General features: G+C 55.1%; 1 protein-coding gene across 2 annotated transcripts in view; it reads right to left on the bottom strand.

The window, feature by feature from the left end:
• Positions 1-272: 272 nt before the first annotated feature.
• Positions 273-15,100, bottom strand: part of LOC122391874 (calpain-5-like) — a 30,200-nt gene continuing 15,372 nt past the window's right edge. Inside the window, exons 10-17 of one of the 2 annotated variants that reach the window (XM_043386182.1) lie at positions 12,142-12,174; positions 5,131-5,208; positions 4,581-4,779; positions 4,202-4,321; positions 3,640-3,836; positions 3,167-3,285; positions 2,609-2,742; positions 273-1,863 (exon numbers count right to left, since the gene is read on the bottom strand). In XM_043386182.1, the coding sequence (XP_043242117.1) occupies positions 1,675-1,863; positions 2,609-2,742; positions 3,167-3,285; positions 3,640-3,836; positions 4,202-4,321; positions 4,581-4,779; positions 5,131-5,208; positions 12,142-12,174 (1,069 nt within the window). In that variant the 3' untranslated portion in view covers positions 273-1,674. The remainder of the gene's footprint in view (positions 1,864-2,608; positions 2,743-3,166; positions 3,286-3,639; positions 3,837-4,201; positions 4,322-4,580; positions 4,780-5,130; positions 5,209-12,141; positions 12,175-15,100) is intronic. The other variant, XM_043386183.1, reaches the window with a different exon arrangement.

Genomic DNA, 15,100 nt, shown 5'->3' with positions numbered 1-15,100 from the left:
GTTCGTTTACCTTACAAACATCATGCATAACAATAAAGAGAACAGATAATGGCGCGCTCGTACTCTGGGTTTTCCCCAGTCCACTGTTGCGTCTCTTTCGAGCAAGATTACTTTACTAATAGTTTCGAGAGCTTCGCACAGGCGTTGTCTGCCTGCCCGGCGGGTTTTCTGCCACTGCCGCGCAGGGCACGATGAATTTCCGATCGATGGGAGCCATTATCGATCTATTCTTTATGGTGTCCGTCTGTAATCTATGCGGAAAAACTTCCGTCCACAGTGGCACACGGCGGCTTTATTATGTAAATAAACATTCCCGCAAAGCACCTGCAACACAGTGCCACGATCACACTCGCGTCTCGCCGCGCCGGGCGGTATAAAACTACCGCTCTGAGCTCTGAGCTCTGAGCCGCGGGCGCGCTATGATTCCCAGAGAGAGTGAATAAAGGCGCACAGCGGCCAACAGTGCACAGCAACACGACAGGACAGCACTGCAAAGGGCCGACAGCGGCCGTAAAGGAATGAGATCTGAATCTGGTGATACAGAGCGTAGCGTAGGTAACGTGGTGACTAATAATAATGTAGAGCAGCCGAAGGTTAGGATCTCTGGCCGAGTAGCTCACAAGTATTCGCGAAGAATAACATGACGGCGGTACAAATGGCAAAACTAGCCTTTACCGCTGGCACCAAATGTGGAGTGGTAAACATCTACGGACACGAAGCAGCGCACGCGAAAAAAGCATCAGGTTCTAAAGAAAACTGCAGATCAAAACTCACTCTCACGGCACTAAAGAGTCAAATAGACTGAGAGCTCACTCAGATGTGGATTAGAGTCCCCGTAATAGCTATATGCGCTTGGGATAATATGAAATGTGATGTTCATTGCTACCCTATTTTCATATAAAGCCAGGCGAGGTAAAATACGTCACTATGTTTAAAATCGGTATCACTCATATAAAATGACAGCTTCCATTCCATTCCAGCCACAAGTCCTAGCTTTAACAGCCTCGTGTGCAAATACTTTAAGAGGACCCGCAAACACCTCTGACGAGCGATCTGTCACGAATTAGAGGGCGAATAGTTTGGTCTGCGCACAACCATTCCATAGCGATGATCTACAGATAGCAATAAACACGACAGTCAACTGCGAACTAGCGATATAATAGTTCACACATGTATAAATGTGCTGAGTCATGATTGAAAAGCTCCAAAAGTTCTATATACTAGCTATATAAACTGCATAAATCACCATTGCCACTGAACAAACCCACTCCGAACACGCATAAAACAGTTCAATAGATAAAATACAGCACATCACACTAGAGCCAAAAGGCAGCAGTATTTTGTGGCAAGGCACAAGCAGTCTTGTAGAGCACGCACCGAGCCGCATAAATCCACACCCGAACCCCGACTGCGCGCGAGTTCACGTCAGAACACTGCCATCACCGGGACGCAGGGATGCACCCACCGCTCGGCGGCACTAAGTTCTTATGTCGATGAGACACCCTCCCTGCACCGTCCCACGGCTGCCAGCCGCTAATAGGTGTCGCTCCGGTGAATGTCATCCTTCCGGCTTCCACCGGTGTTCAGTGTGACCTCTCCAGTCCCGAACCCCGACCAGTTGTGACACTAGACCCCAGTTCCGCGTCCGCAGTATCTCCTCTCCAGGACCCCACCTCAGACCGCTGCCATGTCGGCGTCGGCCACCACCTCCACCGTCAGCTTTCCCGGCCGCCGCTCGTTGGCCTCCGCCCGCGTCTTTCCGAACAGGTTCAGCTCGAACTCGGTCACGTTACCCGGAGAGTTATCCGCCCGTAGAGTGGCCTGGCCCATGAACTTGTCCTTGAGCAGGCAGCTGTTCCATACCTGCGGATAAGTTAGAGCAGAAAGCGGGGTATGTCAACGGATAGCACCCTTAAACGCTAATGGCAGCGACCACTGCGCAGACAAGGCAAGCTTATCCATACACCCGAAACACACTATCAGAGATTAAAGGAACTATCCCACCTTCTAAAATGTTGTTAAAACCAGTTAAATTGTGCCCGACTTTAAAGATTGGATGACCAGGAACACGGTTCTGGCATTTATTTTTCATTAAACATCTTAGGCTTCCCATATTCCAAACACAAACTTTCAAATATGTGACGTCACAGCCCAAAATTACCTCCTTCCCCAGGCCACATTACTGTCATAAAGCTGATTCTTTTTACTCTGTAGGCACCACAACAAAGTTCAGACCAAGTTTTAAGCGATTTTTCAACGAACAAACCCATTTAAATCAGAATGACTAAACGAGGTGACGTCACACTAACGGTCGCTCCATGTTGAAGATAGGGCCTTGCGCAAGGCCCATTTTCAAATGAAGGGAACGAATTTCTTCAACACCAAGAGGCCGCGGGGGTTGCAACCTAGATAGATAGTGGTTTCTGAACCTCGCCGCAAACTTGGCTATCTCAACTCAAACCCCATGTTAAAGGTGGGATAGTCCCTTTAAGAGTCAAGTGATATCAAACAGATATAAATACATCATCAGAGTTCTCAAGGCTAGTGGTATCTGCAACAAATAGAACAGGTAGCTTAGCTAATCACACCGCCACAGTCACACATGTACCTGTATTTTGATGGGCGTCAGGCCGGTGCGGTAGAAGATGGCCTTGCAGTTCCAGGTGGGGTTGAGCGACTCTTTGACGGGAGGGGAGCGCACCTTCGTCTTCCCGCAGCGGATAATCACGTAAGGGTCGGCCGCTGGTCGAGGTAAGGGGTCACGGGACGGATCAGATGCTGTCACAACCGGTTACCAATGGCCATGGCGCTAACTAACACAGGGATGCGTCACAAATATAACGTCATTTCTAAGTGCAGCCTGGCTGGTTGTTGATAGAAGACCTTACATCAACAAAAAGGTACGCTCAGCTAGTTTGAATTAATCAACTGGAACCCTCTCATTTTAAATGATGGACTTAAACGTTTATCACAACTTAAAATGCCAGCCAGCATCAAATTTGATTGCTTACGAACAACAGTTTACCAATATTCCAAGAAAGTTTCGGATATTTAATTTGTTTAATCAGATTAATCATCAAAAGAATCCAGATTCCCCCGTACTGGTGCAGTACGCCGCTACCAAAAGCCACCCGGCCAGCGCTGGGTGCTCGGTGACTGCACTCACAGCCGAGCGAGTCCTGTTTCTCGAGTCCGGTGCCGCTGACTACTTTGACGACCACCACTCCGTTGGCGGGGGTGAAGCACGGCCAGCAGCTGGGCTTGGGCTGCTCCTTCACCAGCTCCCTATAACACAGAGGGAGGGCGGTCAGGTCAGGTCAGGGCAGGTGACGTTGGGTAGGTCAAATGGCGGCAGCATTTGCAAGTCAGGCGCGCTGGACAGAGGCCACAGACGGCGGCTGTGAAGTCCATATGACCCGATCCGGCTAGCAGTTGTCGGCGCGATGAACGTCTCTCACTGATTAGGGTCCTGCTGTGTCCCATGTTAAGTGAATGGACAGTTTTGCAGAGACGAAGCTGCAGCTGTGATTGACTGTCAAAAGTTGAAACTCCGGCCAGCCACTAAGTCCCAATAAACAAGCCAACATGATTAGACAATCGTAGACAAATGATGTCCAGATGCGAAGTGCCAGCACTGACCTGAGCTGCGGATCGCTGCCCATGAACAGCCGCAGCATGAAGTCTCCGTTCTCGCCCGGTGAGAACGTGGTGGGGACGAGCACATAGCGGCCGCGCGACAGCTGATCGCGCCAGAAGATACTGCGCGACCGTATGTAGTCGGATGTGGCGGCCGACTCCTGGATCCGGTGCACCCGATACTGACGGTTCACCTCCACCTGAGGGAAGGTGGGGGAGGATGTCAGGCAACAAGCTACGGGAAACCTAGTGGAAAGCGCAAATAATATAGGCCACTCAGCATTGAGCAATGGAGTGCAGATAACGCGGCAGACCATGAAGAGGGAATAGCTCATACGTGTAACAAATGACAGTCGATATAGCAGCCAGATCTTACGAAATATTTAAAAATCACCCTGTAAGCATAGTAAGATTGTAGTAAGCTTTTCACTACATTTACTACATTACATTTTCCATACAATCTGCTGTTAGATTACTATTTCTAAACTACATTTAACTTTAATTTTACGCTCGATTTAACGCCAAAATCGAGCTCGAAATTGATCACCCGGAGACAGCTACAGACCTTCATGATGTGGAAGCCGATGCAGAGATTGAGCGCGCCCTCGTGCTTCTTCTCCCGCTGATCCTTCTGACTCAGCTGGACAATGACCTCCTCCACTTCATCTTCCACATCGAAACGGTACTGAAATAAGCAAAAATGAGTATCAGTCACATAATAGAGGAGTGATCGAGGAATGTGTAGTCACCAACCTTGTGAGCTAAGCGTGAAAAGCAAGGACAGCACGTGTAAACCGTTACATAACATTACCACATGTGGAAAAGAATGTTTGACTGAAGAGCTGCATTACATTATTTGTACACTGCAGGCAGTGGAACGCAAAGACGGTCCAATGCCCTCCAAGTCGTTGACTGCGTAGTGCGTACTGTGCAGCGGGCCCCACCTGCGGGTTGTTGAGGAAGGTGGATCGGTTGTTGAGGCAGCCGCCGGCACGGTCCAGGGACCGGCCCGGCACCCCCGGCGTCCAGTGGCCAAACTCGCGCTCCTCCTTCCACGTCTTGGAGAAGGAGAAGAAGGACGTGTTGATCAGCTGGCACACCGAGACGTCCGTGAAGTTGGACACGAAGTCGTCGAACGTCATCCTGGAAAACAAATGAAGCAGAATAAGCAAAAAACGACTGCGTTTCTGGACTTTCGCCCGGAGCATTAGTGAAGTTCCGATTGCTTAGAGTAAAACAAATGTCTGATCCGGGGCATCAGTTAGTACAGATTACATTAAAGAAACGACAGGAAAGCATCGGTCCCAGTAATTATTTCCTTATCTTTTAGCGCATGGTCCACCGTCCCTTGAGATCATCTCATACCCCTATTCCCTACACTTACAGCGCCCTTCTTCCCCCATCTTCTCGTACTTTTGAACCCGCCGGCACAGCAAGCCAGCAACCGTAGCCCTCGTCAACTCACAGTACCCCGCCAGGTCTGCGCCAACTTACCAGAACTCTCCGTCGTTGTCGAACGTCAGACCGATCTTTTCCCGCTCGGACTCGCTGATCTTGGACCACTCCGGCGACCTGGGACACAACACGCCCCGTGAGACACGTAACACATAAGATATGTCACGTATGTTACAGACGGCACAAGAGGGGACAACGCTCCAGTATCTCGCTAAAGAGGGATGATAACCCAACGAATATCCGACCGCAATTCAACGCACAGCCGCGCTGTCTAAGCCCGCGGCACATTGCTGCATTCGTCATACCAGAAATGATTCTTAGTCCAGAGCCAACCCCAATGGATTATGTGACTTCCACCATTAAACCCTGTGATCGTTTGTATTATGTGACTTCCACCACTAAACCCTGTGACCATCCCAGAAATCGTTCCAATCCCAACCATCACCACCGATCACCCACCCGTCACCAGCCCAGTCCCACCAGTAACCACCATCGCTCCCCTCACCTCAAATCCCTTTCACCTCACCTTAACCTCCCTCACCTCACCTCCCTCAGCCGAGCCGACCAGACGCCGGGTCAGTCTCGACGGACACGGTGCAGTGGCCAGCGGCGGTGGCCCGGTAGGACGGCACTACACAGCACACCACAGCGACGGCCGGCGGCGGGCCACATGCACGTGCACGCTGCAGACGGACACACCAGCGGCGGGCAGGCGCGGGTCAGCCACGGGACGGTCAGCCATTCACGGGGGGCCAGGGTGTGTCCCGCGCTCTTAACTACTTTAATCAGTTGATGTGCCCCGATCGTCAGTCAAAACAAGAGAATTCCGAAAAGTGACTGAGGAATTCCTGATCATTTTTTTGCTTGTCGAAAGTTCAAACGCACGTCGCAGTATTTGGTTACCGACAGGATTCCATGTGAGTTTATTTTAACACCGAAACTATTCGTAAACAAAGCGCTAATGGGCTACTGAACTGAAGTCATCTAAGAAATAAACAATCGAAAACATCGAGCCAAAAACATCTGCGACTACTGACGATTGGGAGAGTCGACCGACTGGGTCTAGTTGAGAGGCGCGTTCTGGACCCCACCCGGGCTGGCAGGGGCATGCTCCAGCACCGGACATGGGCCCACACCACTGCGTGTCGCCCTCCCGACAGCACAGGGGAGCGGACAGGCAGGCAGACGGGCGGCCGGGGGACCTTAGAAACCGGCCCACGCGCCAGGCCGCAGGGACATTGTGGTGGTGTGCATCCCCAGTCTGTACCTGGGGTTTGCATCCCTACGACCATGTGTGCCCTCGGGGCACGGTCCGGCGGCGGCTCCCGGCCGGACCGTGCGGGGCCGCGTCAGTCTCTACTGGGTCCGCGCCACGCTCGCTCGCTGTGAACAATACACCTGCACCGGTTCAGAGGCGTCTTCACATGGCGCAGCCGGCAGGGTCGTGAACGTGCGATTACCAGTGCAAGTGTGACAGGGCGACGTGCATAATTATTGTGCATTTTCGACCCAGCAATGGGGGACTCTGACGCCGACGGCGTAGCGGATGCGTCTCGGGAGCCGGATGCGTCTCGGGAGCCGGCCGCTTCCGTCGCGGTTCGGGCTGCCGCGCCGCGGCAGCGGGCCGGCCGCGGTCGTGCGTCCCGCAGCGCGCCGGCCCCGTGGGCGGGCCGAGTACGAGCACCGGACAGCCTGGACCTCTCCACGGACCGGGGTGAGTCTTTCCTGGTGTGGAGAGAAAGCTGGGAGGACTATGTGCTCCTGACCGGCTTGATAGACGCTGAACCTGACATTCAGCTGGCTGCCCTGAAAAATGTCATGACCCCGGAGAGTCGCCGCGTCCTGAGGAACCTGGAGCTGACCGAGGTCCAGCGTGCCGATCCCGAGGTTGTACTGGACGCGCTGGAGCGTTTCGCAGTGGGCCAAGTAAACGAGGTTATCGAAAGGAAGAGGTTTAACGAAAGGTTTCAGGCTGAAGGGGAGGTCTTTGATGATTTTCTAACCTCCCTGCGTGAATTGTCTCGTGCTTGCAAATTTTGTAACGCGTGTAATGATTCGCTAATCAGGGATAGGATTGTGATGGGTCTGAGATCAGCGGAGACCGTCAAACGTCTCTGCGCCGTCCAAAACCTCTCGCTGTCGCATGCCATCGCTGTTTGCAGGGCTGACGAGGCGGCTGCCAGAGACGCCGTGGAGCTGCGGGCAGGCGGACTCGCCCGGGCCGCCGCCCACCGAGTGGACGCCGCCGAGCGCCACCGAGCGCCGCCGAGCGCTGGACCGAGGCGGCGCGACGGCGGCTGGTGCGCTGCGTGCGGCCGGCGACGTCACCGGATGGGAGACGCGTGTCCGGCCCGGGGTCAGCGCTGTCGCAGCTGCCGTCAGCTGGACCACTTCGCGGCAGTTTGCCCCGACGCATCCGGCGACTACGATGACCGCCGACCGACCACGTCGTACGAGCGCCGCCGGCTGGCCCCGTCTCGGCCGCGGAGCTCGCCACCTGGGCGGAGCTACAGGCCCGACCCGTACCGCTCGTCGTCGAGATCGCCGTCCCCGTCGCTGGACACGCGGCGGTCGCAACGGCGCCAGCCGTGGCGCGGCACCCGGGTCCGCTTCCAGTCGTCGGAGGGCAGCAGTGACCGGAGCCCGGACGGTGCGGCGCGGCGACCGGCCGCGTCGGCCATCATCGCGGTCGCTTCGGTGCAGAGCGCCCCCCGCGTGCGCCTGGATGTCACGGCGCAGCGCCGCGCCTCGGTACTCGCGCTGCCTGACACCGGGGCTGACATCTGCGTCGGAGGACTCGACTTCCTGAAGGAGATGGACGAGTACCCGGAGAACCTGCTCCCCCCGGAGCAGCATCCTCGGACAGCCAACGGCGAGACGGTCAGGTCGCTGGGAGTCCTGCCGGTCTCGCTGAATCTCGGCCGCGTCTCGGTGCAGGAGTCGGTGCACATCCTGGAGGGCGTCAGCGGCCTGCTGCTCTCCTGGAAGGCCGTGAAGGGACTTCACATCATTCCAGCCGGCTATCCGCAGCAGATAACCGCCGATCTACCGGAACCCGCCTCTGGCTCTCGCACCAGGGACGCACCAGACCGCCCTCGGCCGGGGCCAGCGCGGCATCGGCACCGGTCTCGCGCCGCGCTGCCCGACGGTGGCACGTCATCGGACTGCGTGGCGGCGGTGTCGCGCGACGGCGCTGCTGGAGAGACGACCGCGGCGACACCTGTCGAGCGGCCTGACAGCAGCCTTCCGACCGGTGCACCTGCATCTGAAGACGGGTCAGCAGAGCCGCCTGTGGACCAGGGAGGCTCCTTCCCGGACATCACGTCCGAGTTCCCCACCGTGTTCGACGGCCACATCAGAGTCATGCCGGGGGAGCAGTTCAAGATTCACCTCAGGGAGGAAGCCGTGCCGTTCCGCGTGTCGAGCCCACGACGAGTGCCCCTCTCACTCCGCACGCCGCTGAAGGACGAGTTGCAAAAGCTGGTGTCCGAGGGCATCATCGTGCCCGTCACGGAGCCGACTGAGTGGTGTGCACCGATCGTCGTTGAACCGAAGAAGGAGGGAGGAATCAGGCTGTGCGTGGACCTGTCTCGCCTGAACAAGTTCGTCCGCACCGAGCAGTACCAGGCACCCACCCCGCTGGAGGAAGTTGCCTCTATAGCGAGCTCGGAGGCGAAGTGGTTCACCGTCTTCGACGCGGCAAAGGGCTACCACCAGTGCCCTCTTCATCAGGACAGCGTGCTGAAGACGACGTTCATCACGCCGTTCGGCCGGTACGCGTTTTTACGCGCGCCGTACGGGGTCAGCTCGATATCTGACCACTACAACAGGCGCATGGACGAGGCGTTCTCCGGCCTCACCGGCTACAAGAAGATCGTGGATGACGTCGTGGTCTACAGTCGGACCAGGGAGGACCACATCCGTGACGTCCGTCGCTTCATGGAGCGCTGCGAGGAGAGAGGTATCTCCCTGAACCGGCGGAAGCTGCAGCTGGCCCAACAGAAGGTGAAATTCGCCGGCTTCATCATATCGGCGGACGGCTACGAGCCCGACCCTCAGCTGACGTCGGCCATCTCGTCGTTCCCGACACCGAAGAACATCTCTGAGCTCCGAAGTTTCTTCGGCCTCGCCAACCAGGTCGCCCCATTCGTCGACGAGCTCTCGGAGCTCCTCCTGCCTCTCAGGCCGCTGCTCAGCACCCGAAACGAGTTCGTCTGGGACGAGCAGCAAGAACAGGCGTTCATATCAGCCAAGAAAGCGCTGACATCAGTTCCGAACCTGGCCTACTTCGACCCCAGACGACCAACCTCGCTCTCGACCGACGCCAGCCGCCTCAAGGGATTCGGCTTCCTCCTACGGCAGCAGCAGGAGGATGGCAGCTGGCGGGTTATCCAGGCGGGATCGCGATTCCTGTCTTCAGCGGAGTCCCGATACGCCACCATCGAGTTGGAAGCCACTGCCGTGGTATGGGCCATGAAGAAATGTCACATCTTTCTCTCCGGACTGACGAGCTTCACGATATTCGTCGACCACAAGCCGCTCGTCCCCATCATCAACGGCAAGACTCTCGACGAGATCGAGAACCCGAGACTACAGAGACTGAAGTTGAAGATGGCATACTACGGACCATTCGTAGCCAGCTGGGTGCCAGGATCCCAGCACAAGGCGGCAGACGCTCTCTCCAGGAGCCCCACCCAACCAGCAGCTGCTGATGACGAATGTGGGGAAGACGACGACGCACCTGCCCTCCAGAGCGTCTTGGTAGCTGAGCTTCGAGCGAGCGACACCGACATCATGCTGGACCGGGTGGAGTGTGCGACGTCAGAGGACCCCGAGCTCCAGATGCTCCGAGACATCATCTCCACCGGCTTTCCGGCATCCAGAGCGGAGCTTGCGGAACCCCTCCGGAAGTACTGGCCGGTGCACGACCGACTGTCGGTGGAGGGCGGCATCATCTTATGCGGCATGCGCATCCTGGTGCCGCTTTCCCTCCGTAGATCGACCTTAGCGTCTCTCCATGCGAGTCACCTCGGGAAGGAGAAGACCAAGGAGCGAGCTCGGCGGGTGGTCTACTGGCCGGGAATGGACGCCGCCATCGACGACGTCACCAGAGGATGCAGTAGGTGTCAGCAAGAGCTGCCATCCCAGCCGAGGGAGACCATGCTGCATCATGAGCCTGCCGCCAGGCCGTTCCAGGTCCTGGACATGGACTTCGCAGACCACGCAGGAGGCAAGTACCTCGTCGTCGTTGACGGCTACTCTGGGTGGAAGTTCATCGAATGTACGGGCACCCGGTCTGACACCAAAAACGTAATCAAAGTAATGCTTAAGATTTTCAGTGAGGTCGGTGTGCCAGAACTTGTCAGAACCGACGGGGCCCTCTGCTTCACGTCTCTTCAGTTCAGCACGTTCTTGAGCAACTGGGGCGTTCTGCATCGCACATCATCCCCACACTACCCCCGATCTAACGGGTTGGCCGAGTCTGCTGTTAAATCTGCAAAAAAGCTTCTCAGGCGATGCTGGGACGACGGCAGAGGACGGCTCAACGAAGAGGAGTGGACGCGGGGCCTGCTTCAGCAGCGGAACACGCCGGGCGTCAGCGGGAAGTCGCCCGCCGAGATCGTCTACGGCCGGCCACTGAGGGACGACCTGCCCACGCACCCGTCGCACTTCAAACCATCGGCGCGATCGCAGCGGGCGAGTGGAGGCGGAGCCCAGCAGCGGAGGGGGACGCCACCGCACCAGACTGTGGACTGCGACGATCGCCGCGAGTCACGCCGCTGCGCCGCCAAACGGTGGTACGACCAGCATGCCCACGACCTGCCCGAGTTCCCCGTCGGGACTCGCGTCCGTGTGCAGGACTTCAGGACAAAACGATGGGACAGGTGCGGCGTGGTGACGTCGGTCGGCCCCCACCGACGCTACAGTGTACGCTTCGACGATGGAGGGGAGGTGGATCGGAACAGATGCCACCTGCGCAGGCGGCACGCTCTGTGCCCGGTGCCCGGAGTGGAGCCTCCCGGGAGAGCCGGCCCGCGTGTCGTCACACAACCGGACACTGGTCGGATGAGTCGTGACCATGCATCTGCGAGCGAATCGCGCGCCTCCACACGGCCGGATCGCGCGCCATGCACTGAGCCGCCGACTGTCCGCCGATCCACCCGTGTGCGGAAGCCGGTGCGTCGGCTCATAGAGGAGATGTGATGGTGTACTACGTTTCTTGTTATTTTCGCTATTGTGTTATGATTCCGTTCTTTTCGTTATACCTCGAGCGCGCTGGGGGCTTAAGGGGGGAGATGTGGTGGTGTGCATCCCCAGTCTGTACCTGGGGTTTGCATCTCTACGACCATGTGTGCCCTCGGGGCACGGTCCGGCGGCGGCTCCCGGCCGGACCGTGCGGGGCCGCGTCAGTCTCTACTGGGTCCGCGCCACGCTCGCTCGCTGTGAACAATACACCTGCACCGGTTCAGAGGCGTCTTCACAGACATAAAGCAGTGGCAAGCCATTCTTCCCCGGCAGTCAAGACATGGTCATTTATAGAATGCAGAAGTGTGTAGGGTAACTGTGGGAGGGTTGTGGCTTATATGGAATGCCAGATAAGGAAAGGAGTGCTGCTTCTAGTTTATGAAATTATGAAACAATGGGGCGGGACTTCATCGCTCCATTTCATAAAGTACAGGGCGTATTTCACATCAACCATTTTCATTTTTTCGTTCTATATGTGTTCCCGGTATATTCACGAGGTGTAGACGGTTAGACAGCGCCCATGTAGATGAGAGACGAATTGCCAATAACACCGCACTTCCAGACGAGCCTAGTTCCATAAAGCCAGAAGTCCCGAGATTACATTGCGTCGTCCGTGAGCCAATGTTAAAAAAGCTAGACCAACACTAGACATCTGGAATTGTGCGGTGTGATTCGGCCATTCTTTCTCACTCACACGGTGAGACAAGCCCAAACTCGGGACGGGACGACCCCCTGGTGGACGATTCAAATACAGACTACCATTGCCCAGCGGAGGTACGGGACACCGTCCAGTGCACACGCTACCTCAGATTGTTCTTGTTCGTTCGGGCTATGAATCTGAAAGTTCAGGGACCCCGGCGTCAGAGGGTTGTGCTGGCGGACACACTGAGAACAGCGTCAGAAGTAAAGGGTGCATAGCTGGTACGTGGTGAAGACAGAACAAATTGAAGACAAAACAAAACAGGCAGAAAGTAGACAAACATAAAATGAAGAAGAGCATTGCGGGAGAAATAAAGATTGTCATCGAGCTGAAAAGTGTCATTCACTATAAGACGTGACACTATCGCTATCACATATCATTGCTAAGCATCGGGTACAAACGCAATCAAGTAGGAATCTGTAGGTGTAAGTACAATATGTGCATTGTGCTGTGTGCATGTGAGATAAGTCAGTGACATGCACTAGGGACCGCGGATTGGCGGGGCAGTTATGCACAGCAGCGGTGAGTAACTCGAGACAATACCGATTAGAGGTCGTCATATCTGTTACATGAAGATACCGGTCAACACGGAGGACAGTATGAAAGGGAGCTCCACGTAAGGTGCATAAGTCGTGCATGGGCGAGGCGACTATATAGAGTGTCAGTCACACACGGTTACCACCGTGCCGGAGCTGTACGGCGGTAGGTTGTAATGGTGGCTGTCTGTAATGATCTGTAATGGAGAGGACGGAGGATGGAGAGCAGTTGCTGCAGACAGGCTGTGTTGGCGGGCGTCAATGCATCCCGCGCCAGAAGAGGAATCATGTATGATACAGAGACAAAGCATGGGACCGTGAGAAATGCCCTATAGCTTCGATGTCTGAGAGCAGTGTGGTACCCAGTCGTCGGGCAAGCAAGTCGTGAAAACATGTCGCCAACGTGCGAACAAGGACAGAGGAAATAACCCTGATAGAGAGGCGAGACGGGGTCCGCAGGCAAATATACCGAGGTAATTCAGCGCCCGGCGGACAGCAGCACCAAGACGGGTGACTTGAATACACGGCGGAAAGACATGTGGATTGGTTCGTCACACCGCGGGCAGAGACATCTAACGGTTTGGCACACAGTGAGCGGCGACATTGGGGGTTTTGTCACACAGTGAGCGGGCAGTGCTGCGTGCATCTGGTTACCGTGGTTAGGTGAACTATAATTTGCGGTGGCAAGCCTTAGCTCAGCGGAGGCCACCACCTTGCTCAGTACTATGAGTAGCTGAGGCACTGGGATGGATTGTGCGTGATAAGTGTTATAAGTTATTGACTAGCCGCTGAAGAGATAGTTCATTCAGAAGGGTCTGTAGACCATACTGCAGCTGGCAGATCTGACCTGACCTGACCCGGTCTGACCGCGCCACCACCACCTAACAGGCAGGCCCTCTTACACACTCACACACAAGCATACAACTCACTGGGACACTCTAACAGACGTACCTCGAACTCATCAGGGCCAACCTCTGTGTCGAGTACAGAAAGTCTGAGCCAGAGGGGGCCTCCGCCCTGTCAGGGGTGCACACAGGCGCGGTGTCACTACGGAGAGGCGCCCAACAGACAAACGGCGTGGCCACACTTATACAAAGACATTTGTGTGACAAAAGTGTGACACTGGGAACCCACATATAGGTACAGACATGGGGCTGGCAGGTGAAGGTGGTACATACATACGCGCAATGGGAATGTGCATTTGAGCCGCCTTGCCGGTAATGAATGACATAACTCAATGTAGTAGCTGTGTGAATGCTAGTTATTCACAAAGTAAGGCGTTGATAACGTAGGCGTTTCATATGTACTACAAAGTGCACTATGGTGCAGCAAAATACACATTGGCTTAGCGAATCACGCTCAACACACGATGAGCATTGAGTATCGATCGTAGAACCAGAAAAATTATTGCCAATAGCCCGGGGGACATGCGTCATCTAGCATGCTTCCTACGACCCGTGATTCACAAGGCACAACATTTATGCAGTTTCGCAAACCGTCCAGTTCCCGTAAGTACGCGAAAGTTGCCACCCAATAACTATAGGGCATCACTATCCATCATCTCGAACTACTCCGACGCCATCAAGGACCAAATCACGATGCGTGTAGTGCTGCCGAGTGACCACTCAGCATAACGCTTCTCGTCACCAGTGTGCAACGTGCATCTGCCGCCTGCTGAGCTGATGACTCAGCGGTGACGACTGCGGCCACCCGTCCCGTCAGACCGGCTGGGACGCGTCAGTCGGCACTCATGACTAACCGGGCCGGGCGAGCGGGGAGGAGCAACCGGTGCACGGTCTTGCCGAATACCAGATTAGCACGAATTTAATCAAAAACCCGACTTTCGATAAACTGTTATTTATACCTATCAGTGGGTAGGAAATTGTCTGAAGTTATCGGATAGAACCTTATTTTTAAGCCACTTTACCATTTGAGGACTTATATCCCTGCCGAAAGTAGACCCACGCTCCGGTTCCTTAAATCGGGCTATGGTACTGATAAATATATCCAGTTTTCAACGTAAATTTTACCTAAGTTTCGAGAAGATATATGAGAAAATAGCATATCACCGGATAGCACAATTCATGATGAAGCTGTTTCTGCTATCATGGTAGCTTTTCAATGAATGGTTTTTGAGTTTAATGAGTTAGAACAAGAGCCCTGCATGTGTATCGTTCTCACGATAGTATTTAATAAAGAAGTTGAAAAATGTCAAAATGGATAAAAATGGATATGACGAATAGGGCATGGCTGAACTCTCCGCACCTTTCTGAACATAAGCGAGCAAGTTTCAGCTGCCAGTTTTTGCCTATTTGCCGTCAACTCAGCTTTGAACATGTCTAGTCGGCCGCCCTATGTGACCTGACCAAGGTCGGGGGCGGCGCGGCCGGACAGGCTCCAGCCTAATAAACTATCTCATGCACACGAAATCGTGATTTCATGCACTCCTTGCAAGGTCCGATGCTTCACTTATGCATTGTTGGTCTTACGTGACGTCATTTATGACGTCACTAGGGTAATAAGTTTT

Source organism: Amphibalanus amphitrite, unplaced genomic scaffold (assembly GCF_019059575.1).
Source record: "Amphibalanus amphitrite isolate SeventyFive unplaced genomic scaffold, NRLGWU_Aamphi_draft 000459F_arrow, whole genome shotgun sequence".
In the NCBI taxonomy this organism is placed as follows: Eukaryota; Metazoa; Arthropoda; class Thecostraca; order Balanomorpha; family Balanidae; genus Amphibalanus; species Amphibalanus amphitrite.
The sequence above is the reverse complement of the archived record's forward strand: the minus strand, read 5'-3'. Positions and strand labels throughout refer to the sequence as shown.